The sequence below is a fragment of the Podarcis melisellensis genome (genome assembly GCF_964234715.1).
Source record: "Podarcis melisellensis genome assembly, chromosome: 11".
In the NCBI taxonomy this organism is placed as follows: domain Eukaryota; kingdom Metazoa; phylum Chordata; class Lepidosauria; order Squamata; family Lacertidae; genus Podarcis; species Podarcis melisellensis.
In genome coordinates, this window is record NC_138543.1 from 12,435,760 (window position 1) to 12,463,342 (window position 27,583).

At 42.3% G+C, this 27,583-nt stretch overlaps 1 protein-coding gene across 3 annotated transcripts in view; it reads left to right on the forward strand.

The window, feature by feature from the left end:
* The first annotated feature begins 1,569 nt into the window (after window positions 1-1,569).
* The window catches only part of SYK (spleen associated tyrosine kinase), a 36,475-nt gene continuing 10,461 nt past the window's right edge, over window positions 1,570-27,583 (forward strand). The window contains exons 1-7 of one of the 3 annotated variants that reach the window (XM_081930596.1): window positions 1,570-2,289; window positions 18,052-18,503; window positions 19,382-19,542; window positions 21,244-21,382; window positions 23,758-23,839; window positions 25,267-25,307; window positions 26,730-26,798. In XM_081930596.1, the coding sequence (XP_081786722.1) occupies window positions 18,096-18,503; window positions 19,382-19,542; window positions 21,244-21,382; window positions 23,758-23,839; window positions 25,267-25,307; window positions 26,730-26,798 (900 nt within the window). In that variant the 5' untranslated portion in view covers window positions 1,570-2,289; window positions 18,052-18,095. Of the gene's footprint in view, window positions 2,290-7,893; window positions 7,954-18,051; window positions 18,504-19,381; window positions 19,543-21,243; window positions 21,383-23,757; window positions 23,840-25,266; window positions 25,308-26,729; window positions 26,799-27,583 lie in introns of those variants that run through there. The other 2 variants (XM_081930597.1, XM_081930598.1) reach the window with 2 other exon arrangements.

Here is a 27,583-nt window from a genome sequence, read left to right on the forward strand (position 1 = left end):
TATAAGTCCGCGTCCCTGTCCAAAGGGTGTGTGTGTGTGTGTGTGTGTGTGTGTGTGTGTGTTCTCCTAATTTCCAGATCAGGGATGTACGACTCTAACTGCCATCATCCGTGACTGGCTGGGACTGATGGCAAGTGCTGAGTCCAACACCATGAGGAGTGTGAGGTGGTCTCACAGTGTGATAGGTCAACCCAGTATTGTCAGGAGTAACTGCATATGTAAAGGTAAAGGGATCCCTGACCGTTAGGTCCAGTCGTGGACGACTCTGGGGTTGCAGCGCTCATCTCGCTTTATTGGCCGAGGGAGCCAGCATACAGCTTCTGGGTCATGTGGCCAGCATGACTAAGCTACTTCTGGCGAACCAGAGCAGCACATGGAAACATCGTTTACCTTCCCGCCGGAGCGGTACCTATTTATCTGCTTGCACTTTGACGTGATTTAGAACTGCTAGGTAGGCAGGAGCAGGGACCGAGCAACGGGAGCTCACCCCGTTGCGGGGATTCGAATCACCAACCTTCTGATCGGCAAGCCCTAGGCTCAGTGGTTTAGACGTCAGGATCACCTGCATCCCAGTATTGTCGGGAGCAACCGCATATGTATATACTCCCAACTCATCAGCCTACTTCCTCCATTCAGATATGGGCATCCAAAGGGCTTAGGCATACTCAGTCTAACTGACAGACATCCCTTTTGAAAAAAAGAACACATTTTCCCCCCTAAAACTCTCCTGGTATGCTCCAGGGCATATACTAGTGACTATCACCAGAAGGAGAATGTTCTACAGGCTGCATATGAACAAAATGAATTCAAGCAACTGCAGAAAGAGGGGGAAGGGAGTCAGTTTAAACGTTAACATGATTGTAAGATTAGATGTTTTGTTATATTGCTTTTACTATTCCCCGTTCCCTTGGCCAGGCGAAGTGTTGATTTTACCTACTTGCTCCAGCCATCCTGCAGTGCCATCATTTTTATAAAAGACTTCCAACATTTACTAGAAGACACAATACCAGCTAAATACAGTGCCTCGCTGTCATGTTGACATCTGCCCAGCCTTGGGGAAGCCCATATATTTTTCTGGAGCGATCCATGAAAATGGCAGGGCAATCCCCCTGTTTCCTTACAGAATTATTTTGTGTAGCAGGACGTAGGGGAAAAGGCTTTGGGGGATCGCCTGTTATTTTAACGAAGGAAAATAAAATTGTAAAATTAGTGAAATGTATGAATTTGAAAAGCATAAATATTTTTAAAATATGTACAGTGGTACCTTCGGTTAAGTATTTAATTCGTTCCGGAGGTCCGTTCTTAACCTGAAACTGTTCTTAACCTGAAGCACCACTTTGGCTAATGGGGATTCCTGCTGCTGCTGCGCTGCCGCTGCACAATTTCTGTTCTCATCCTGAAGCAAAGTTCTTAACCCGAGGTACTATTTCTGGGTTAGCGGAGTCTGTAACCTGAAGCCTATGTAACCTGAAGCGTATGTAACTCGAGGTATCACTGTATCTATTTTTAGTGAAGTATTTTTATTTATTCACTTGATTTAGGGGGGTGCAGCTGCACGCCCCACCCCACTCCATGACTTCAACGTTAAGAAGCACCAGATTTCAGGAGAAATCATAGAATCACGGAGTTAGGAAGGGGACCCCAGGGGTCATCTAGCCCAACCCCCGCTGCCAGGCAGGAGCCAATCGCTACGGCGTGCGCGGAAAAAGCAGAAGCTGCGCTTTTAACTTGGCATGGAAATAAAAGCGAGGGCAGGGAAGGGGAGATTCCTGCCGAGCGCAGAGGCGCCGGGGAAGCGGCAACCGGGTCGGGCCCCATCTTCCCCAGCGCCTCCGTCCCCCTCGGGGTACCGAAAGCCCCGAACACCGCCCCCCCCGCCCCCCGTTAAACCGCTCTTAAGCAAATGAAGGCAGCTGGCCTTGGCGCCGACGAGGAAGTGCCGCTCTGCCGAAACCCAGCCGCTGAGGAAACTCGAAAATGAGGAAGCGGGCGCTCCAGTCATCCTGAACGGACCCGGGGCTCCTTCGGCGGGGCCCGGCAGGCGTGGCCCGAGAGAGCCCAGGCCGGCCTTCTTCGCCGCCGCGGACACTCGGGCTGCTGCTTCGCGGAAAGGGCGCGACAAGCGAGGAAGGAGGCTCGGCGGCTTGCGGGTCGAGCCTCGCCCAGGCAGGTGGCCGGCGGCCGGTCTCCAAGCCCCGGGTCTCTTCTATCCTCTCACCCCGGCCTGGGAAGGCCGCGGCGTCTCCTGAGGAGAGACGTCACGTCAGTTTTCCCGCCCATTCCCCTCAGGTAAGAGGCGCTTCTTCTCCCTCAGTTGAAGGAGGGACGGGGGGGGGGGGAAGGGTATGGGAACGAAGGGAGCCAAGGCTCGGGGCCTGAGGGCAGCGCCGGGTTCACGTATAAGCTAAGCTAGCTATAGCTGAGGCCCCAATAAAATTTAAAACCCTGGATGTACATTTCCAAAATATAAGATAAAAAAATAAATAAAATAAAACCTACACACAGCAACAGTGTTTTGTGTTGCGCAGGGTCCTGTGATGTAAGTCATGGGCCCTGCCTCCTAGCCTAGAACATCAATGGTTTGCTTATTTCTAGATATAGTGGTAGCTCGGGTTAAGTACTTAATTCGTTCTGGAGGTCCGTTCTGAACCTGAAACTGTTCTTAACCTGAAGCACCACTTTAGCTAATGGGGCCTCCTGCTGCTGCCGCGCCGCCGGAGCACGATTTCCGTTCTCATCCTGAAGCGAAGTTCTTAACCTGAAGCACTATTTCTGGGTTAGCAGAGTCTGTAACCTGAAGTGTCTGTAACCTGAAGTGTATGTAACCTGAAGCATATGTAACCCGAGGTACCACTGTATAGGGTGCCTACATTCTGCATGTGCAAATAGCTTTAGATACCTATGAGGTCCATAAATTACCATATATTCAACACAAAAAAGTGACAGTTTGTTGTTGACAAAGGACAGCTGGACATATAAAGAGGCCCATTACCTTCAGTAGTTTAGGGCCTCATCAAACCTCAATCCAGCCCTGTCTGAGGGGGTCGCTCGGCTGAAGAAATTCACGTGGGGGGAAGGGGGGCAAGAGCGAAGTGGTACATCTCTCCCCCCCCCCCCGCCACCATAAGTAAAAATAATAATATTTATTTATTTATACTCTGCCCATCTGGCTGGGTTTCCCCAGGTACTCTGGGTGGCGCCCAACAGAATATTAAAAACACAATAAAACGTCAAACATTAAAAACTTCCCTAAACAGGGCGGCCTTCAGATGTCTTCTAAAAGTCAGATAGTTGTTTATTTCCTTGACATCTGATGGGAGGGCGTTCCACAGGATGGGCGCCACCACTGAGAAGGCCCTCTGCCTGGTTCCCTGTAACCTCACTCCTCACAGGGAGGGAACTGCCAGGAGGCCCTCGGAGCTGGACCTTAGTGTCCGGGCTGAACGATGGGGGTAGAGATGCTCCTTCAGGTATACTGGGCCGAGGCCATTTAGGGCTTGAAAGGTCAGCACCAACACTTTGAATTGTGCTCGGAAACGTACTGGTAAAAAGATAAAGGACCCCTGGACGCAAGAGCCCATACCCAGCAGGCATTAATCGGACCAGAAAGAAAGCCACAAGGGGCAGTGCATGAATGGCAGGGTGATTTGGCACCCCGGCATTACATTGGACCAGGGTGAAAAAAGGTAAAGGACCCCTGAACAGTAAAATACAGTAAGAGGCAACTAGGGGGTTGCAGGGGTCATCTCGCTTCAGCGGCATTTGTCCACAGACAGCTTTCCAGGTCATGTGGACAGCATGACTAAACCACTTCTGGTGCAACGGGACACCGTGACGGAAACCAGAGCGCACAGAAACGCATTTTACCTTCCCACCACAGCAGTACCTGTTTATCTACTTGCACTGGCATGCTAGCTTGGCAGGAGCTGGGACAGAGCAACGGGAACTCACCCCATCGCAGGGATTTGAACCGCCAACCTTCTGATCGGTAGCCCCTATCTGGACAGGGATAGCTTAACTACTGTTGACTATGCTCTGGTAACCTCAAGGTCAGATTATTGCAAAGGGCTGCCTCTGAAGACAGTTCAGAAACTTCAGTTAGTGCGGAATTCAGTTGCCAGGTTGCTCACCGAAGCAAGACGGTTTGAGCATATTACACTGATCCTGGTCTGACTGTGCTGGCTACCAATTAGGTTCTGGGCCCGATTCAAAGAGCTGGTTTTGACCTATAAAGCCTTAAACGGCTCAGGACCGCAATACCTCAAGAACCGCCTCTTTCCTTATGAACCTACCTGGACCCTGAGACCATCTTCTGAGGCCCTTCTTCCTGTGCCTCCTCAAGAAGTCTGGAGGGTGGCAACATGAAAAAGGGCCTTATCTGCAGTGGCTCCCTATTGAATGCTCTCCCCAGGGAAGCTCGCCTGGCATGTTCATTATACACCTTTAGGCGCCAGGCGAAAATGTCTGAAGAAGTATGCACGTACATGAAAGCTTATATCCAGAACAAACTTAGTTGGTCTCTAAGGTGCTACTGGACAATTTTTTTATTATTTTGACTGCGTCAGACCAACATGGCTACCTTCCTGAACCTTTTTAACCAGGCCTTCGGTTCATCATCCTATGCCCTTTTAGAATGTTCTTTTGGGGGGGGGGGCTGTTATTGGGTTGTTATTTTGATTATATGTATTGTGGTTTTATATTTTTATTTTGTTCTGTGAACTGCCCTGAGACCTCCAGGTATAGGGTGGTATGTAAATTCAATAAGTAAATAAATAAAAGCAATAAGGTCACATGCTACAAAAAGCAAAGCAAAAAAAACCCCCTCTTGCAGCCATTCCTTTTTCTCTGTGCAAGTCTGTGGTCATTCCTTTTTTGGTTGTTCCTCCTTGTAGTTCCCTATAGCAAAATCTGAGCAAAAACAAAACAAAACTAAATGCTTGGAAGGATTTCATAATTTCTTTACTTGGTTTCGGTCTCAACAATATTGCAGTTTATTCATTTTGAAAGAAGCATGAATATTTTTATTTTAATAACAGTATGGTACAGTTTGGGGGGAAGGGAAGGGGAGCTGGACATGGGGGGGGGGGGACCCAAGCTTGTCTTTTGTACCACTCTTGTGCAGACTTTAATTTGGTTAAGACTGTTGAATGCAAAACAGAATTCAGGTTTCACTACTGGGGCAAAGGAGCATCATGTTTGTTTCTACATTGTAGAAGTTTGCTTGAAGTGAAACATCAAATGCATCATTTTTAGAAGGTGCATTTGGGTTAGCCACACTCCATTATGAAACTTTCAACTTCTGCTACATGCATTCAGTGTGATAAACAGGGAAATATTTTCAGGGCTGATTCCCCCCCCCCTCACTCCTTTGTGCTTCTTGTGTGAAGAAATAAACCATCTAATTCAGCCATGCCCTTATTTCTGTATGTTTTTATTTATTGGACATATTGGTCACTTTTTAAAAACAATATGTAAACTCAAAGTGACCTTTAGTCTATTTATTAGTCTAATGCAACTAAAATATAGCATCATGGAACTGCCTTGGTCCAATTGGTTCAAATCAGTGCTGTAAAATTGTTAACTGGGAGCTGGCAATTTCAACATATCACAACAGTGTTTTAACAGCTAAACAGGCTCCCAGTCTTTCTGGACCAAATTCATTGTCTTGGTTTTAACATTTAAAGCGCTTCACAAGCTGGGACCAGGATAGCTGAAAGATCATCTACTCCCATATATACTTATCCAAACCTTAAGATCCTCTTCAGAGGACCCATGAAGTGAAACAGGTGGTGCCAGGGAGAATGTGCTCCCTCAAGAGGGCCGCAATACAGTGGTACCTTGGGTTAAGAACTTAATTTGTTCTGGAGGTCCATTCTCAACCTGAAATTGTTCTTAACCTGAGGTACCACTTTAGCTAACCTGAAGCGTCTGTAACCTGAAGCGTATGTAACCCGAGGTACCACTGTATCAGAAAACTACACTAAAACACAAAACCATGAGGTACCACTGTATTTTCTTCAAGGCCATTTGGGTGCCAGGTTTTGTCTTCCAGTCCTTTTTTTTACAAACTAAGTTTAGTGTTTTGAACCACTGGTTCTGTTTTTCTATTTGCTAGCAGCTTTTATTCTGGAAGTTGGGGTGCTTTAAAATATTGTGTTTTTAATAGTATCATGTAAGCCACCATACCATATTCTTTCATGTATAAGATGCCCCCGTGTAGAAGACGACCCCTATTTCTTTAGCCCAAAATTAAGAAAATGAAACCTTAAAATAGAAGTGAAAATCTGGATGATTGGTGGTGGCAAGTTGTTGATCTTTTGCGGGGCAATTGCCCTCAAAGTTTCCAGCATGAGGTGCATGCAGTGCACTGTGGTGCAGAAGCAAAGGCAGTGACTGGGGCTCCACACACTCCCCCTCGGTGGCAGCTGCTGCTGCGGGGAAGCAGGCTCCCAAGCAGGATGTCAAGGAAGAGCTGGGGGAAGGCAGCAGCTGCCCTGCATCTGGGCCATGCCATCGAGCAAACTGAGCTGAGGAAGGTGGTGAGTGGGCTGGGGGCAGTGTGGGAGTTTGAGAGGGGAAGAGGAAAAACAGGAAAGAAGGGCAAGAAGAGGTAGCTGAAGCAGCTCGCAGCGGCAGCGGCAGCTGCTCTCGATCCGGTGGCCGAGCCAGCGGGGGCTTCAGGAGGTGAGCCAGTCGCCAGCATGCAGCCGGGGGGAGAGAGAGAGAAAGGTGGGGTGGTAGCAGGAGGGACCGCCTCAGCCTGCCCAAGCCAAACTCCCAGACACATGCTTAAATATTTTTTAAAATTCCTCCAGATGCCCATGTTCCGTGTACAAGACGACCCCCATTTTTTTATAGCAAAAAAACTCATCTTATACACGGAAAAATATGGTGATATTACTGGGCTGCTTTTTATAAATGCAATAATAAAATATATAAATAAACCTTAGGACTTGATGGTTGCAATGTGCTCTATACAGGGTTACCCTTGCACCCAGCACAGAAGCTACAACTGGTGCAAAATGCAGCAGCTAGCCTGCTGACGGAGACAGACCATGGCCAGCACACAGCTGCAGTGCTTAAAAGCTTGCACTAGCTGCTCATGCATTACTGGTAGCCAGATTCAAAGTTCTCATATTAATTTACAAGGTCCTCCACAATATGGGTCCAGTAGATCTTAAGGACTGCCTGATCTTTTATATCCTGGCCCAATTACCAAGATCTATGCAGGAATCTCTGTTGGTGGTTCCCAATGATTTAGAGGCACAGCTCATAACTACTAGATGTGCATTCAGTGTGCTGTGTCCAAGCCTGTGGCACTCCCTCCCAGCTGAAATTAGACAGGCACACTCCTTCCTAGCTTCAGGTGCATGACGAAGTCTATCTTCTTCCAGCAGACCAGGTTTTATGATAAAGTTTTAATGTTTTATTATCCTGTATTTGTCCTGCGTTTGTTTTCTGTAGATTGTTTTTATGTACACTGCCATGAAATGCGAACAATTAAGTGATATATAAATGTCTTCAACAAACGAATAAAAGATAGAATGTAGCTAGACGTCCCAGATGGGGTTGTAAATCCCAGTTTGCACCAAGAGAGACATCTAGCAATTAAGTCTTGCCTGAACAATACAGTGCATATGTGCATTAAACTGTTTATGATTTCCAATCCGAAAAGGTAGAAATCAGTGTGCAGAAATCTTGTTTCTGCATGTAGATCTTTCTTGTTGAATGATGGTGAATATGTTTAAACAGTATAATTTTATTCCTTGTCAAAATAAAAACTGAACTCAAGAATTAGAAAACTTCTGATGGGAGGAGCAAATATTCTTCATTTAACAACGAAGGTTATTGCCCCTCCCAAGTCAGTCTTAGCTTGGCCAGAACCTGGACAAGTTACTAACCAGGAAACCCGAGCTTTCCAGAGGGAGTTTGAGATACAAGCATAATAAACAGGTAAATAACATCATTGGAGATTAGATGATAGCTAGCTAGATAGATAGATAGATAGTCACTTCAGCAGGGGGTGCCTAGTTCTGTTTTAAGGGGCTTTCTTGTATTTATTGTAATCTGCTTTTCAAAACCGAAAGGGCCAGTTGCAGGATTCACTTCTCCATCTGTAAAAGTTGCAATATAAAGAGTGGCCGTAATGCACGTAACAAATTACAACAACGGCAGGAACAGCAGAAAGAAAGGAGGAGGGGAACCTTTAATACTGATTGTTAAAGAAAAAAGACTGGCAAAAAAAATAGTAAGTTTTCACTTGTGTTTTTTACAAAACAGAATGACTTTTGTTCCATTGTGATGGAAGTATTGTAAAATTTATCCAACGCCACTTTAGGGAAAAAAATAATGAGACAGCTATTTAGTTTAAGCTGGCATGAATCCCAGAGATAAAGGGAACAATGTTGAAAGGAAGGGATAGAATTAACATTGTACTAGGAAGATACTTATTATAAAATTACACAATTTAAAACAGTAAGTACATAAACATTTTAAACACTGCATTTACAAACCTTAATAAAGGTATTTAGCATACTTTCTAGTAGGATTGCTAACTATATACAGTGGTACCTCGGGTTATGTTACCTTTGGGTAAAGTAATTTCGAGTTACGAACGCAGCAACCCTGGAAGTGTATACTTCCGGGTTTTGCTGCACATGCATGCGCAGAAGCACTTTATCATGCCACACACGTGCAGAATCGGCACCTCCGGATATGGACTTTTCGGGGTAAGTACGAACCCCCGGGACGAATTAAGTTCGCATCTGGAGGGTCCACTGTATTATAGGGCTCTACAGAAAATACTCCCCTAAACAAAATTTCCTAGAGGTTTAGACACAAGCATGAGTGAAATATAGCACAGCAAGTTTCACGTATGTTACATTATAGATCCACAGATGAACAAATCTGATAGTTACATGGCTGGTACTCAACCAGAGATGTCTCATTTAATAATTGATTTGGGTTAGGGAGATACAGCACCTTTCTACATAATATTCCACATGGTTGTCTACTAGCATTGACAAGAAAAGTACAGTTTGAAAGCAGAAAGACAGGGGAACAGAACAGCTGGCACAAATCTATCAAAAACTATTAGCAGGTAAACCCTATTGAAATATATGGAGCTTATATTCACCTCCACTGCTGTCAATATGATTTCATTCAATTCCATTGCTATAAATATGGGTTACCTTTGGTTTGTAGAACCTACAGCTTTCCATCTAGGAGAAAACACTTTCCTCCATGGATCTGAGGGCCTGACCACACACCTGACATAAGAGATCTGTGACCAGATCTCTTGATATTGTGGGTTTTAAACTTTAAAACAGGAGATTCTGAATTTAACTGAAGGCATGTTTAACCCATCCTCACTGGTAGTATTAGTCCTTCCCCCAGGGAAAATTACAGATACACAAATATCTGAATGATCAACAGTAACCATGGAATATGGAGCTAGGAAACCCCACTAAGGCCTCTACAGTGAGCAATAGCCCTGAAATGTCCAATCTAGACTATTTGTTTGAAATTGATTCAACCGGCAGTGACATTCAGAGCACACTGGTGACCAGTGAACATTATAAAAATGGTGTCTGTATTAAGATGCAAGGAAGCTTGATGAAGTTGTTCTGCTACTGCTGTCTTGGTGGCCCAGTTTTGGTGCAAAATTAAACATAGTGTTATAGGTTGGGGGGTCAGTCTGGATGATACCCATGGGACCCTTCCAATCATATGATCCTGTGTATGGAAGGTTTAGAAACTATTAGAAGAAGCCACTGAACTTGGCAGACAAGGTTGCCCTGCTGCCATAGAGACAAAGGGAAGTAACCCCTGCTTATGTAGTTGGAAGCCACATTACCTTGTAAAGTAGAAAAACAATCTCCAGAGTGGTGTTTGTGTGACTTGGAGCTTCCCTGAACACCTAATGGGGAAGCAAGATATATTGGAGTGTTAATTCTTTGATCCCCTCCATCCTATGCTCAAGTTGTGTATGTGTGCAAATAAAACCATATAGCCTAAAGACACCACAGGCTCAGTTGACCTTCATTCCAAGGAAACGAAACAGTGAGTAAACATTGGAAACCCTGGAGTCTCTTGCTGCTCAGAGATTGGGGTTGCCCAGAATAGTATTAACAGTTCTGCTCAACTTTTGCCAGATTTTCCTATAATTGCCCCACATCCTATTGCATTCCTAGTGTGTGGACCCTGTCAAAACACTGTAAAGAATAAGTTCAATGAACTGTGCTAGCAGCTGAAGAGATTATATGGCAGCAGAGGAAATCCAAGAATTAAAGCCACTTCACTGAGTGGAGGACATTTTATTTATTTACAATTCCCTGGGCAGCTTACAGTAAAAAAGAATTTAAATACAACAGATTTTGAAGTGAGTGCCAGTGATAGGAACCCATTTCAGATAGTAGTCAAGGATGTGGAAGTGGGATTGCATATGCTTGACCATACATTCATTGCACAGGATTAAAAAGAGCACCTGTGCATGCAAAACGTGCCTGTTTCCCGACTGCACGGAAAGAGCCTGCTGCATTTCCAGTCGTACACATGGGGCTGTTTCAAACCTTATACTGAACACATGAGCACACGCAATCTTACTTTGAGCCTCATGCATTCATCCAAGTTCTGAACAAGGCCAAAGTTTGGGTGTGCAAACTTTCTGAGTAGTACTTAGGGGTTGGTCTTTGCCAAGGGTGCAGGCCAGGAGGAAGGCGCAAAAATTGTGCCTCTCTTGGAACTTCAGCTGAGGAATCTGGATGCCTGTTTGGGCTGTCTCAGCAGCTGCAGGGTCCCCTTACCTGTCCCTGTGAGGGCTTCTCCCCACCCTCTGATCCCCCTTGCTTGCCCTAAGAGTAGCCTTTCAGCTGATGTTGTAACTGAGAAACATCAGGCAAGGCTCTTAATTTATGATAGCCAAGTCGCTTTTTCCTGGTTTCTTTCCCGGCTTGACCAATTTCCAGCACGTGCACCACTGCAAGTTTACCCCAGAGAGCAAGGGCCATTGAGTTAAGCAGGGCTTACTTCTGAGTAAAGGATGCACTGGGGTGCAACCTCCAAGTTATTGCCTTTCTGCTGGCTTCTTGACCAAATAAATGAAAAGGCAAGTGAGGTATTGTCAGAAGTTCCTGCCTCTGACTTGCCATATTTAGGCTGCAGTCCTGTGTACCTACTTTCATAGGAGTAAGCCCCACGGAACTTGGTTGGATTTACTTTTGAGTAGAATGCTGTTAAATGCCCAGTTCAAAAGTCATTTGTGATGACTGAATTACATCATGGTGTTTTTTTCTGGAGATGGGTGGACGGGCGCTGATACATCTCCTTGTCAAGGGTGGAAGGGAGCCTAGGTACAACTCTGCTGATGCTGCATATCAGGGTGGATAAAAATCAATTATATATATTATTATTTTTGCTTAAATCAGATTTTTAAAATAAAATGCTTTTGGAGGAAAAAATCTTTCTAAAGATAGTTTTCTATTTAAGTTACATTATAGTCCAAAGGCTATTCATCAGGAAATAAGGATTTGTTTTAAGTTTTTCATCTGTGGTAAAACTTAGCCTAAGTTTGTTTAACCACAACAGTGTTTGCCTTTCCACCTGCCTTGTCCTGTTCTGCAGTTTTCACAAGGAAGTTGCTGCAAGAAAAACTCCGAAGGGGCTTTCTGGACATTAAGGTCAAGATATAAATGTTATGGCAGGTGATAGGCACTAATGCCACCAACTTTGTGGCTACTTTGGGATGTGAAGGTATTGTATACTGTTAATTGGAACTGTTGGCAAGCTTTGTAAGGATATAGGGAGCTCCCTTACACTGAGTCAAACCATCAGTCCATCTGGCTGATTATTGTCGGAGTAGAGAGGCAGAAGCTCTTCAGGATTTCAGGCAGGGGGCATTCAGAATCCCACCTGGAGAGCTGGGGATTGAACCTGGGACATTCTATATGAAGTGTTCAGTTTTTGATATATTTCAAATTAGCAGTTAATTCCTAGTGTTTATGTTGTAGATCTAATTTTTATTATGGGTTTTGGTGATTGTATTAGACTTGTGCGAAGCACTTTGAGCAAAACTGTGTATGGTCATGGGGACACATTTTCAGAGAAGCACAGGAAGCGTTTCTCAAAAACTGGCAAAAAGAGTGTGATTCTTGTAACACCAGAGTATAATTAGCATAGGCAGACTAAAGCCAATAAAGGCTTGAATATAACTTTTTGTTTGCATTCAGCATAGTCAGCTTCAAGTGTTGTATCAAGCTGTTGCTATTGTTACTGTTATATTGTTACTGTTTGCTATTGTTGCTATTGCTATTGTTACTGTTATATTTATTAGTCTCTTCCCCTCAGAAAAATGAATCTCAGAGTGACTTACAAAAATGAGTGCACTGCAGTTTTAAGAATATAGACAAAGCAGAACCGGGGTAGAGGAGGGCAAGAAATGAGTGATATGTAAAACAAATCCTAGGAGGAAAGAGTGAAGAAGTTAGGTATGTTTAGCCCAGAGAAGACTAAGCAGGTGAAGTATGAGCAAGAGAGAATGTTTTCAAATAGTTTTGGCTCTTAGTGACACAGAGGAAGACAAAGGGAATGACTAGATTGAATGGGCTTAAGTTACGAGAGGGTTAGAGTTGTGCCTAAATGTTAGGAGAGGCATCTTCACAGAAATAATAGCTCAGTAATGAAATCAATTAGCTGGAGGAGTGATTTGCTCTCCCGTGCTGGAGGTCTTAAAGCTGAGACTAGACTTAGACATCTTTTGGGGATGTCTTAAGCTCTGGATTCTCTACGCTGAGCAGAGCATTGGAATAGGTGACCAGAAGGCCTTCTCCAACTCTTCTACAGCACAGCCTTCCCAAGTTTGATGTCCTCCAGTTGTTTTGGACCACAGGCCTCACTAGCCCTCACCACTGGTCATTCTGCCTGTTAATTAATGGGAGGTAAAGTGAAAAAAAGGGGAAGACAAAAACAGGTTTCAGTTCTGCCTGTTTTAAAGGCATATTTTCTCACAATCTGTACTTTGCTCTGATATGTACTGGATTGGCATAATTCCTACCTATGAGTTGCAGCTCAAACATTTGGTAAAATGTTCAGTGGCTTCTAGATCTATCATTAACTTTTATGTAAATTTATCGACCTGTAATCTGGACAGGGTGAAAAGCGTCTTTGTATAGCTACCTCTAAGAGGATAATTTTCTGGGTGTTGCTAGTGAGTTACTTTCACTTGACACAGCAAGCGTATGTCCTTCCTTTGTAGTGACCTCTTCCAGCCCAATATCACTGAAATAATGTTACACATCTATGGTGCAACCTGAATTGGAATACAGTGTACAGTTCTGGCCACCTCACTCAGAAAGGACATCGTAAAGCTGGGAAAGGTTCAGAAAATGGCAGGCAACCAAAAAGATTACAGGGGCAGAGCAATTCCATTATGAGGACAGGTTACAACAATTGGGGCTTTTGTTTAGAGAAACGGCAAGTAAGAGCAAATGTGATAGAGATGTGGAGAATTAAGCATGGTATGGAGAAAATGGATAGAGAAAAGTTTTTACCTTTTGAAAAATTACTTTAACTTCAAGACATTCAGTAAGGCTGAATGTTGGAATATTCAGAATAGGCAGAAGTACGTAGTTAAATGATGGAATTCACTCCCATGAGGTAGTGATGGTCATCCACTTGGATGGATTTTAAAAGATTAGATAAATTCAATGGATACGAGCCAGTCCCTTTCTTCTACCTCCACTGCTGGAAACGGTATGTTTCTGAATTCCAGTCGCTGGGAATAGCGACTGGGGAAGAATACTGTTCTCAGCTGCTGCTGCTGGGCATTTTGCTGGCCAATGTGAGAACAGGGTTGCATGCAAACCATACATTTGAGCCACATAACTTCTCCCAAGACTCCCAGGATCTGGCGTTACCTCCTTTCAGAACTACTATTACTAGCACTACAATTTCCAGGATTCTTATGGGGGAGCAGAGTCCTGGGTTTAAATGTGCTTTAAATGGAACTCCCCCCCCTCTCCAGGAAGTTCACTTGGTACCTTCATTTATACACCTTTAAGTGCCAGGCAAAAACGTTCTTTTTTAACCAGGCATTTGTTTGATTTGATTGAAATCCTATGCCCTTTTGAAATGTGTTTTTTTGGGGGGAGGGGTGTTATTGGGTTGTTCTTTTTATTTTGATTATATATTTTGTGGTTTTATATTTTGATTTTGTTCTGTGAACTGCCCTGAGACCTCCAGATATACAGCAGTATATAAATGCAGTAAAATAAAATAATAATAATAATAATAATAATAATAATAATAATAATAATAATAATAATAATAGTGTGTATGCAGCCCAGGATGCTGGACTAGATGGGCTATTGGCCTGATCCAGCATGCCCTTCTTATGTTCTCATTTATTGTTTTATTTCTTTATAATAAAGCGAATGCTACCAAACTGATTTTTCGGGCACATTACTGCTGTGGGTCACTGCAAATTACGGATGTGCAATTAGTGGCAAGTGACATGCATACGTATACTGAAAAAAGACTTCTGTTTCCTTGCTATTCCTCTTGCATTGTAGCTCTGCGTCTGTCCCCTTAGCTTCTGTGCCCCTCAAAGGACGATAGGATGCCAGGCAAGAGGGTGATCCCTCTATTTTCTTTACTAGACCAAGCAAACATAATGACAGCATAAACTGATGTGCATGGCGGGTGACAGAATCAAGTTCTGGGATGTGCTGCCCCTGTCTGATGTTTTTCAGTGCACCGGCTCATGTGATTTGGGCCTTTATTTATCTATAGTGGGGCTCTGGCATTTCCCCATCTTAGCATCTCAGACTAACAGATTGCCAATCTTGCCCTAGTTTTGTATTTTTTACAAGCTGTAAAACAATGGGATATTTCTGGGATATTTAATTTTATTGTGCAAGTCCTTCATATATATTTTCCCATTGCTTCTCTTGTGGAGATGAGAGAACCTAAATTTGGAAGATAATTTGACTTTTCCTAATTAACAACACTTGTTGTTAAGTATCAACTTGAGTGTTATTCAGTTCATGTTTTGTGTGAAAGATTAGCTTGATTCCTATCTAAGCTGTCTTAGAAAACTGCATTCTTCCTCTTGTCTAAAAGTTAAAATCCATCTGGAAAAGTGCTATGTTGGCATACTAAATATTTCCCCCCCTCATTTATGCTGAACATAAACATTCAGGGCATTGGATTGACAGTTATTTTTAGGGCATCTTATTGCTATTTAACTTTTTTTATTACACAGCTGAGCTTTTCATTTTTGCATATCATTACTGTAGTAGCTCTGACTCTGGTGCCTTTTTTATGTACATGTACCACTTCCTAGAGATACCAGTTTTACATTTTCACACACTTGCAGATGTATAACTATTCAGCTTTCTTCCCTTGCATCGTGCTAAATCATGGGTTGGGGTTGGGGGGTTTTCTTCTTTTGTACAGTTCAGTTAAGTGAGTGGCTGGTAAACTGAAATGTCACTTGAAAATGAGAGAAGCCTTAGTTCATGAGCAGCATGTAGAAAGCAGAGTCTCCACACACATAAACAGAGCCCAGGAACCCATAATACAGTGCTGTCAGCATCTAAACCTGCATCCATTTCCAACAAGGTAGCAGCACCCATAGAGCTTTTTGACACCAGCAAGTCTGATAATGCCTCCCAGCAGATCCTTCTGCTGTCTGGACATAAGTAATATGGAAAATATGCCCCCCAAATTCCATCATTTTACACAACTTGGGATTCAAAGAGATACCGTTGAAATTCTCGGGGGCTCTAACATTCCTGGAGAAACATTTAACTTTTTCTATTGAATTAAAAAGAAGATTGTCATTTGGCCAGGGGTCCTGTATTTCAAGGGCTTCCTGGGATGGTACCCTCTTTCCATGCACCCAATACTGGGCATATGGGATGAGGCAGGCAAAGGCAAATCTACCTTCCTTCTTTTTTTGCCTAATTAAGCCAGAGGAGAGCCAAAAGCTGAGCTGCCACTGCCAGCTCATGCCTGCACTGCAGAACGAAGCTTCAAATGCCGCTTGTTGGGAAAGAATGAAATCAGCTTCCTTTCCAGGAACCTTCTACGGGAAAAGAAATGGCTCCCATTTCTTTTTCTGCATAATACACATGGAAAGGAAACAGCATCATATCTCAGAGTATTTAAGATTTCAGCTCACAGAACAGCAGCAAGGTAGCAGTGGCAACTCACCTGCCAGGTGAGAAGAAAGAAATCACTTGTCAGCCACCTAATCTTTAAAGCCCTAAATGGCCTTGACAGAGTATACCTGAAGGAGCGTCTCCACCCCTGTTGTTCAGCATGGACACTGAGGTGCACCTCCAAGGGCCTTCTGGTGGTTCCCTCACTGTGAGAAGTGAAGCTACAGGGAACCAGGCAGAGGGCCTTCTTGGTAGTGGTGACCTCCCTGAGGAACGCCCTCCCTTCAGATATCAAGGAAATACAGAACTACACAACTTTTAGAAGACATCTGAAGGCAGTCTTGTATCGGGAATTTTTAAATGTTTGATGCTTTATTATCAGACCCTCTCTTGATCTGTCAGTCATTGAAACAGTTCTGATTTTGGAAACAGGGAAGGTCCGGTGTACCTTTCATTCTCAGTTTCACTAGAGACTAGAAGCTAGGCACTTGTTTTATATGTCTCATTCTCAGTTACTTCCCTTATATATATATATTTAAGTTAGTGTTTCTATATCTTGGTTTTTGCTGAGGGAAAGGTGTTTCATTGATCAATAGTTCTGTGCTTGTCTCTCTTATCTTCCACTCATTTTCTTGCACACTGATTAAAAAGTGTCTTTTGGTTAAAGTAGGCAACTTTTGAATGTCCACTAGCCACAGAAGGAAACAGAAAGGCAGGTTAGACGCTTTCAGCTAGAGAGATACAAATACTTAAATGCTGAGGAGCTGAGCATTTGTGGCTTCCTGTGTAACATGAAAATAATTTTAAAAAGCATAATCAAAGTGCATTGCAATCTAGAAAAAAAACCTAGAGTAGTGGGTGGAGAATAACACAAGCAACAAAGCTTATAAGATGGTTTTTTTGGTCTAACCATAGACCAGGGCTGCAGTATGATAAGCAAACATGGACTTTCCTGTAATTCAGCAGCAGTTAGAAAGATTTAAAAGGCAGTTGCACTTGTGGTAGCAAACCTAGCATGTATGTTTGAGCTGTAAGTGGTATAGGCAAAAAGTCTCAGTTCTGCTGAAATAGGCAGAGCAATGGGTAAGCGTGTGAGCCAGGAAATCCCTGATTCAAATCTCCTCAACTATGAACATGGCCTTAGAAGAGCCACAAGCTCTCATCTCAGCCATACATCTGCAATATGATAATATGTTTAGTTCATTGGAATACTTCTCCATATGCCACCCATATAATCCAAGCATCACTTCCACCTGTGTTGAATTAGCCAAGTTAACTTGTATGTTTTCAGGATTAAATCTCACCTACAACCAAGGGTATCTCAAGATAAGAAAATAAAAGTAATCTGAAGGTTGTACAGTGGTACCTCGGGTTAAGAACTTAATTCGTTCTGGAGGTCCGTTCTTAACGTGAAACTGTTCTTAACCTGAGGTACCACTTTAGCTAATGGGGCCTCCCACTGCTGCCGCACCACCGGAGCACGATTTCTGTTCTCATCCTGAAGCAAAGTTCTTAACACGAGGTACTATTTCTGGCTGAGCAGAGTCTAGAACCCGAAGCATCTGTAACCCGGGGTACCACTGTATTTCCCCCCATTGTCTCCCACCTATTAATAGGGAAATGATTCTGGTCTAGTTGAGTCCATGGCAGTGGGGCAAACAGATTTGTAGGAGAATAGTCAGAACTATGGCTCTTCATCAACATGGACACAATTCACGGAATGAAGGGTAAAAGAATCACCAAAATATATATTCCCTGTAGTTTAGCATTGCATCCTTTTGGCTACATATGGGGCTCACATTGTGTTGTGTGCATCCCAAATGTGGCCCTCAAGGTGATATACTTTAATATGAAGTCACATTTCTTCAGCCAATTTCTTCTTTCCTTACAGGTACAAAATAATCACTATAAAGAACTAAGAAGTGAAAGGAAAAAATGGCAAGTGCTAATCCTGTTAGTCACCTCGGCTTTTTCTTTGGCAACATCACACGTGAAGAAGCTGAAGACTACCTGATGCAAGGGGGGCTGAGCAATGGACTGTATCTCCTGCGACAGAGCCGCAACTATCTGGGTAGCTTTGCTTTGTCCATGGTTCACGGTGGTAAAGTTTATCATTATACCATTGAGAGGGAAATGAGTGGCTCTTACGCCATTACAGGAGGAAAGTCCCACAGGAGTCCTATAGAACTCATTAACTACCACTCGGATGAAGTTGATGGTCTTGTTTGCCTGCTCAAGAAACCGTGTCATCGACCACCAGGAGTGGAACCAAAAACAAGCCAGTTTGAGGACTTGAAGGAAAATCTAATTAGGGATTATGTGAAACGGACGTGGAACTTGCATGTAAGTTTAGTTCTCCTGTGTTTTTCTGTTTTGCATTTGGCACCTGGTGAGTATGGAGATGTGTGAAGGAGAATAAGAAAAGAAGTGAAACCTCACACTTTTGCAATGGCACCCAAGCACTGTGAGCATGAATGGCAAAATTCCCCAGCTAAAGAAAAATACCATTCTTGCCAGCACTATTCAGGCAGGGGTTGGGGTTGGAGTGGAGACTACTTTAAGTTTTCCAGTTCCATGTAGTGATCAAATTTACTGTCACAAAAGCACAGGGTAGATTTTAGGGTGCTGTGTTTTCTTGCATGGGTCAGTCTTTTATGAAATCTGTTGGATTATTTGACATTTTATTTTTGCCTTCTAAAATGTGCCTTTTGAAGTATTGTAGCCTATTCTACTACTAATTGTACAGTTTTTTTAATAAACAGATATACCAGGGGTTAGCAAACTTTTTCAGCAGGGAGGGAGCCAGTCCACTGTCCCTCAGTCCTTGCGGCGGGGGAGACTATATTTTGGAGAAAGAAAATGAATGAATTCCTATGCCCCTCAGATGCATAGATGCAGATGCATAGATGCATATGACCCAGAGATGCATTTTTTTTTAAAGCACACATTCTACTCATGTAAAACACGCTGATTCCTGGACCGTCCGCGGGCCAGATTTAGAAGGCGATTGGGCTGGATCCGGCCCCCGGGCCTTAGTTTGCCTACCCATGAGATATACAGAAAAAAAGTGTTTTGCTTAATATAGCTTAAAATGTTGCCTACCTGCCAAACACACACACACACAGACAAAATACTCTGGATATGCCCAGCACTTAGCTCAACTTCTGGAACTGCTTATTTTGTATTCTTACAACTTTCCCCCATTTTCCCCTACTGTGCAGGGCCATGCCCTTGAGCAAGCGATTATTAGTCAGAAACCACAGTTAGAGAAATTGATTGCTACAACAGCACATTTGAGAATGCCTTGGTTCCATGGGATAATAACTCGGGAGGAATCAGAACAGCGTGTTCTTCTGGGCACAAGGACCAATGGGAAATTTTTGTAAGTAAACATGTTTTTCTTGCAATTTCTAGAGGCTTAATGCCGACAACCTGAACTGCAGTAGGAAGACTAAGTAGTAGAGTCATTATTTCTAACAATACCAAAGTTTGCCAAGTATATTTATCTTTACTCATCTATATTTCCATCTGGCCTTGCCTTCCTGGAAGCAGCATTTATTGGCTTATTTGCCGAGACATCGTAACTTATTTATGGAATATTGAATTGACTCCCCTTTTTTCTTGTTATGGATATGGGATAGTGTTTTTTTCAAAATAGCATTGTTAAGCTAACAGTGGATTATACTTTAACTGTTATTAACCAACTTTATAACTATTTTTCTATGAGAGGCAAAGGTGATGTGGTGTTCTTCAGCATACTGGAAACATTAATTGTTCCAAGCACTTTCCACTGTTTTATTATCTCAAGTCCTAATCCCTGTCGGTTGTTGGGTATATTCAAACCCAATGATCTTGGGGTAAGATTGTTGATTTGACTGTGTGCAAACCCAAATTTTATAAAGACAGAGAGATCTTACCTAAGTCTACTCAAAAAGCAGAATTTACTGCTCTTGTAAATACTGTTTGGTCGCTACCACACTGTTGCTCATGACAGGCATTAAAGGCCCTGAATTTCTTTGTGGTGGAACAAATTAAGCGAATCCCCGTCCCATATTTCATTCACTTTTTATATTTTGGGGTTTCTCTCCTCTTTTATCTGACTATGTCCTGTGATAACAACATTTGTAATGCATGGTTGCCTTTATTTCTGTTAACAGCTACGTAACCTATTTATAGATAGGCCAAGAAGTGCACAGTGTTCTAGTAATTCAGGAACTGGAAAATCCGACTCACCCATGTAGCTTGGACTAGGCAAAATCACATTAGTTGTTCTGCCTCTCTCCCCACTACCACCCCAGGCTGTGGCATAAAAGAAGTATGATAAGCCAATAGATTTGCTCTTCCTACCACATTACATCTGTCCTTCACTTTGGAAGCCAGTTGTTTTTAAAATGAAGGACTGCTGTAGTAGACATAAATGGAAATCCTGACTTTTAAGGGTGTGATGTTTTCTGTAAAAAATAAATTCAAGCCACACTTGGGGGGACCTTTGTGTAACTTGCAGGGAAGTGAGAACTTGTAGATATTAGTGCCTGTTAATAATAATAATAAAATTTTATTATTTATACCCCGCCACTCTGGGCGGCTCCCAACTGAATATTAAAAACACGATAAAACATCAAACATTTAAAACTTCCCAAGGAATATTAAGGAGCTAGGAAGGTATTGTTTTATGACAGAGTAATATTCTGAAGTATTATTATTTTATAATAATTGGGATTATTATGAGAATTAAGGAACCCAATAATCCTTACGAAATGGTCTGGGTAACTGCACCAGTCAGTTCACATGGCTGTTTTTCTGGATACTGCTCAGTCTGTCGAATCTCAGTTGGGAAAACAGCTGTACTTTGGCTACTAGTTTGGGGTCTGGGGGTGGGTGGATAGTACAGCACTATTGTCTCCAGCAGCTATTAGACAAGTTGTGGGTGACAAAAGTAATTCTGAAGACCATAGAAAATATGATGAGAGCTTTACACAGCTAATAACAGTGGAGAAGAATTAGCCTCATATTTGTTTACGTAAGAATGACTCTCTGCAGTTTGAAAATTGTTCCTTTGTTTATTTATTTATTTTCTTTGCAGAATCAGGGAAAAGGAGAATCAGGGATCCTATGCTCTCTGTCTGCTCAATGAAGGAAAGGTGGTACATTATCGTATTGAGAAGGACAAGAGGGGGAAACTCTCAATCCCAGAGGGAAAGAAATTTGACACACTCTGCCAGGTTTGTCAAGTGTCACTCACTGAGCTGTCTGTTATGTTTGCATATTGACAGCATAGACAACAGGAGTTTTGCTTTGCCATGGGTCTATAGATTAAATGTGTTATGCAAAATCACATATTTTCCTGTTTTCCATTGTGGGCAAAAGTATGGGAGGATAACGCTTACCTTGGTTAATATGAGCTGTTTAGATCTTCCTTAGAAAAAAATAGGTTAATTTGGGCTACGGTTGTTGTTGAGCAAATTGCAGGAAATCCCAAATCATCTAATTTATTCATGAAAATAGCAGAGTTATAGAAAGACAGTGAAATTCCATTTTTGTTATGCCCTCTCTGAAACACTATGTGCCATAAGGGAATATAAATTTAGGATTGCATTATGAGACATCTGTTGTTGCCTTTATTCCCTCCCCCCCCCTCTGTTTTGAGTCAATACAAATAACAAAAAAATCTCAAATTGGCAGAAATGTTCTCTTTTTGAATGCAGTTTTGTTACAAGTATGAATTCAAGATTTTCAGGATGTTATACATGTACTTGGTATCAGTTCAGTGTACATTGGGCTTGGATCCATGATGCTTGAGTCAGTGTGTAGGGTCTGCCATTATTTTCAGGTGAGTTTTCTACAAAGGAATAGCAACAGCAAATGCATGAGTGATTTGTACACTCAGTTTTCATAATTCTAGTGTATCATGGGAAAGGCAAAATGGTGTCTGTTTCCCTACGGCAGTGATGGCCAAACATGGCCCTCCAGCTGTTTTAGGACTACAGTTCCCATCATCCCTGAGCACTGGTCCAGTTAGCTAGGGATGATGGGAGTTGTAGTCCCAAAACAGCTGGAGGGCCAAGTTTGGCCATCACTTCCCTAAGGGAATATGTGAACTTTGGACCTTTTTTTTTGAGCATACACATCTTTCTGCTGGGGAGGTGTGCAAGTTGTTCCTTACATGTTAATATATAAGTACCAAAAGAGGATGTAAAAGTTAGTTGAACATTTTCCATTATCACTTCTTTTTAATTGAGGAAACCACCCTCGGTCTTGGCTCCCAATTATTATTAATAGTAGTAGTATTCATTAATGAAATGTTCAGTATTGCACTTTTCAAATAATACTGGTCCTACCAACTGTGGTCAAAAGCGGGGGAAATTGTCAAGTCTTTTGCTCTGTAAACCTGGTTCTTTAATTCTAATGTGGTTGGAGAGGATGGGTAACGTGTTGTGAACTAACGAGAGAAATGAGCTCTGCACATGTCCAGAGGAACATTCATAAGTTATAGGGCTGAGGGTATTTGAAGACATGGTTGAGACCTAATGAGTCCTAGCACATATGAGATACTGCCTAGTACTCTATTGTTCTCTGTTATTGGGCTGTCTGTATGAAAGAGAGGGAGAGGAAGGGGTTTGAATTTCTGAAGTGGCACAGGCATGATAAGGACTGAATTTTGAATCCAAAGTACATACCACTTGCTTTTGCATCACTGTAAGCAAGATGTATCATATGTGTTTGGAAGTTAAATATGACATTTCTTGAGTGGAGATAGTGCATTCACATGTAGGATATATCTGTGTTTGCAGAGCAGGACCAGGCTTCAGTATCACCCTTGTCTGATCTTATTCTGCAACAACCATTCCAGTGCATAAGACACTACTCATATAGGGACTATATGAAGTCGGAATACCCAGTTGCACAGGGGCCCCAAACATGGAAAGCCCTGCAAATGAATAGTGGTCATGCATTTGAATTTTTCAGCAGGCAGTGCACACAAGATAGATTTGTTACAGGAAAAAGACCTGGGGGCTTGGCTAAAATTGCTGCCACACACCATCATCAAAACAGGTATGGTCTACATGCAGGCAACGTGTGAACAGGGCTACTGTGGACATTGTCATGTTTGAAGTATGGCATGGGATCCTTAGCTAATGAGTGCTAATCGGTGACCCGATTGTGTCCTTCCTGCAAAATGAACTCTTTTCCAGGGGGCACAGCCAGAATCTCTTCACAAAGGTCTCCATTCATATAAATTCTTCTGTGGCTCATGGTAAAATCTCCTGGCCACCCCTACGCTACAGTATTTTGCTCACCACAAAATTGACCTAAGGGGAGCAGGTGCCACGATAACTTAATGACTAATGGCTAATGAGAAAGTGGAGCTGCCCGGGGATAAAATTACTGGCTTCAGAAGTGGGGAAACAAAATGAAATATTTGAACCTGAGGACCAGAGAACCCATAGAGGGCAGCAGGACAGGTGGCTGGATTTTACATATTAACTAGAAATGATTAGCTAAATGTCTGGCCCTAAGCCACTGTAGCAGTTCAGTAGCTTGTTATTTCTCCTGCCTTCTAGTCTATTCTTTCTTATTTGTTTTCTTCTCATGATAGCTAGTGGAACATTATTCCTACAAAGCAGATGGACTTCTAAGAATCATCACAGATCCAGTTCCAAATCCTAACTTGAAAAATGGTGAGTGACTGGGTTTATTTTTAAAATGTAGAATTTGAGTCCCCGTGGTGGTGTACATGAAAATCATCCATAAAATTATAAGAGCGTAAAATACATAACTGAATCCAATAAATTTTCTAAAAACACTTGGTAAATCAAAAAAGGTTTCAGCAGGTTGATAGGATATTGGAATTGTAGGTACCTGTATGATTCCAGTAGGAACGGTCTCCCAAATTACTGGTGCCACTACACCAAAAGTCTTAATAAATGCGGAAGCTGAAAAAATATATGAACTGTGGGACTGTCAGGAGGGCTTCTCCAGATGATTGCAGTGATTGATCCATGTATACTCATTCATTTAGCTTTTATTGGTATAATGATTGATCTGTGTATAAGGGACAAGGAGGTCAGGCCATTAGTCAGTCTAGCCCATTGTTGTCCGCAGTGGCTCTCCAGAGTTTCAAACAGATTTGCAGCCATAGGTTGCCCAATCTTACATTACCTGTAGCAGTTCAAATGTGTAAAGCAGCAACACCCTGTGTTAAGCAAGCGGGCCAGGGCTTTCTCGGAATCTCTTTTAAATTCCCTTTTAGTGCTGCGCCTTGCATCAGGGACACCCTTTCAAGTCTTGGGGCTTAATAACAGCAGAGCATAGCATGGATAGTTGCTGGCATCCATCGATCTCCATGAATGAAGTCAAACTGCTGTGTTTGTAGCACGGAAGGGACCTCCTGGTGGCACAAGCCTAGACAGTGTGTCTGGAGGTCCTGGGCTTCCCAGATGACAAGACCGCCCTCTCAGCCTTGCTAATAATACTCCAAAGGAAAGCAGAGCAATATGTTTGATACCAGTTTGGCTGCAGGAGTTGCCAAAAGAAGGCATACAAGGTGCCATCCAATTGCCTTAGGGACTCCACTCTGAATTTGTGTAGGGTTTACACCTTAGCTTTTTCCTCGAGTAAGACTATATTTATCAGGTTGCTGCAACCTCAGAGTCACTTGGGGCTCATCCAAAATTCCTTTTGCGTCATGCTGGTGCTGATCTGTGCTTTAAAGCTCCATGTCCCGGCACTTTGCCCAGGGAAGACCCGTATTGTGCCATCTTCTCAGGGGAAGGGCCATAGCCCAGTGGTAGAGCATGCAGAAAGTTACTTGTTCAGTCCCTGGCATGTTCAGTCCAGGGAGAGACCCTTCTCTGAAACACTGGGGAGCCACAGCTAATCAATGCAAGATGACTTTGAGCTGGGTGCAGCTGTGCTCTTGAGTCTGTATAAGGCTGATTCCTGCGTTCATTTCTTGTTAGTTCAGTAATTTCATTTCTTATGACACAGCTACACTGATGTTTGCATATTTATTCCCTTGAGAGTGTTCTTCTCCTGTCTCTCCCCACCCCCCGAAATGTATTTTGATAAAAGCAGCAATAGTAATTAGCGTACCTCATTATCTTAGGTGTATTCACCCCACCGGATCATAGGCCTAATTTCAGCAAGGTAAGAAAATTGTGCTGATGAAAAGCACTTATGGTGGTTTTTAATAATAAAATAAAGTTCAAGGATGGTTAATTTTCACTTTTTGAGTTTCTTAATATATGAACATTTGCTATAATGTTCAGATATATTTGTGTGTTTTACATGCAATAGCATTAGACATTATGTGGATTGATTTTTTTGCTCTGGCTTTTGATTCTTCATAAGAAGTATTTTGGGGTGAAAATATCATGTATTCCAGTCTGCAGTGGGTGGACTCCAGTTGGTGTTGTTCCACAGTAGAAAGTATGGGAATTACTCCAAACTTCCAGAGCAGGTTAGGGAAGGGCATTGGGAAGAATCACCAAGATAAACCTTCTTTCCTGTGCTATTGACTGAGCCATATTTTGCATCCATGGAGTGGCACCAATTGGCTTCTACTCTTGTTTCACTTTGTACAGTGTATGATGTATTCTCTGCCACAACAGTCCAAATTTGGATATGAGAAAATACAATTATAAAATCACAATAATTTAAATTAAGATGTTCTGCAGGTATTTGCTTGCTCTGCAATCATTGTTCTTCCAAAAATTCAGTTACACAAGGGATTTGAATGTGTTGACAAGGACTAGAGTAGATAGTGAGAGAAAGCAAGATAGGAGAACTGGCTGGAGAAAAAATAACGGGAACATTTCTTAAATGGTATAGAAGCAAGGACATTACAGAGGGCCATAAAAGCCATTTGGAGAGTAAGTGATAGGAACCAGAACACGAGAAATGAAAACTCATGGTCTCAAGCACTGAGCCTTTTTGAAAATTCCTGCTCTGTCTTGTATGATAAAGCTTTTCTCGTCAACGTTCGTCTCAGTGCTGAAGGAGGCAAAGCTTTGACTTCAAACTGAATGGAGATGCATTTTAAAAGTTTGTTCACTTATTCAAATTGCCACACCCCTTCTCTCTCCTTTACACCCAATTCATGGGTGGTCACTTGAAACACAGCTGCGCTTCTAGCATCTTTTACAGTACAAACCTTCACTTGTTGCAGTTTAGCACAATATGGTGATAACTCCTGGATGCATGCAGGAGGACAAATACATTGTACAAACAGATTGCAAAGTGGAGCAGTCTCTTTTGAGTTGGGTTGAGTTGCTTACATGGATGAACTGGGCTGAAGAGAATGAAGGTGCTTTCATTTTTTAAAAAAAGAAATATTTGGTTTACAGTCTGGCGTTGCATATTAGAAAGGATGCGTACAGGGCAAAAGTGAAGGTCTTTGTATGTGAATCCTGGCTAAAAATGCAAAAGTTCACAACCAAGTCCTATTCTCAGTAGAAAGTTTGGAAACCACTATTGTAGATGACTAAAGAAAATAAATATGTGTGTGAAATATTTCTTACTTTTTCTGATACACTTATTTATCCTTTTGATATCCTTTACGGTTTCTAGACTTGGTCAACAGGTGGAATTTTCACCAGAATCAAGTCATACACTTTCCCAAAGCCGGGAAGCAAAAAGGTGCATAAACATGGTGTTTTGTAAATTTGCAAATGTGTGGAAGGACTTACCCTCATGAAGCTCACTTACAGCTCTTTTCAATGATTTGGCTCCATGCCTTGCTGCTAACGCTCTGCGCACATTTGGCAACTTTCTTCAGCTTCTACTTCTGGCCTAATATAATTAACCCATGGCTCAAATTTAGCTATGTAAAAGAAGTGATTGCATTTTATTTGTTGCCAACATGCTGTGCCATAATATTCATAACTGTAATAATAATGAGATCAGTTTGGTAGAATGGAGTTGAAAACAAGCTAGTATCACATGTGTGGGTGCATCTTTGAAAACTGCCTTTATGTTTCAGTGAAACAATATTTATAGTTTCGTTTTAAATCTTAGTTTTTGTGTGAGTTATCCCAGATCAGTTCTCTCTGTGAATTTTCACTTCTTATCTCCTTCATGCTAGTCCGAATAAATTATGATATGAACAAACCTCGTATTTAAAAGTAAATCTCCAAACATTTAAACTGGTTTAGCCCTACTTAGTTGGCAAAAAGGCTTAGGACAAAATTTAAAAATATTGAGAGGGCAGGAAGCACAGATATTCCACAGTTCCTGTCTTGGTGTTTTTCTGTTTTGTTGAAAGTCAAGAGTTTGCATCTTCCCTAGCAAGTGCAAGTACCAAAGTATGAAACGAGTGTCAGTTGGGAATCTCATATCTATGTTTTGCTCACTACTTATCCCCTTTAAATGTATTGTTCCAGTGACTCAGAAACAATTTCCCAATTCCATATATTAACAGGATA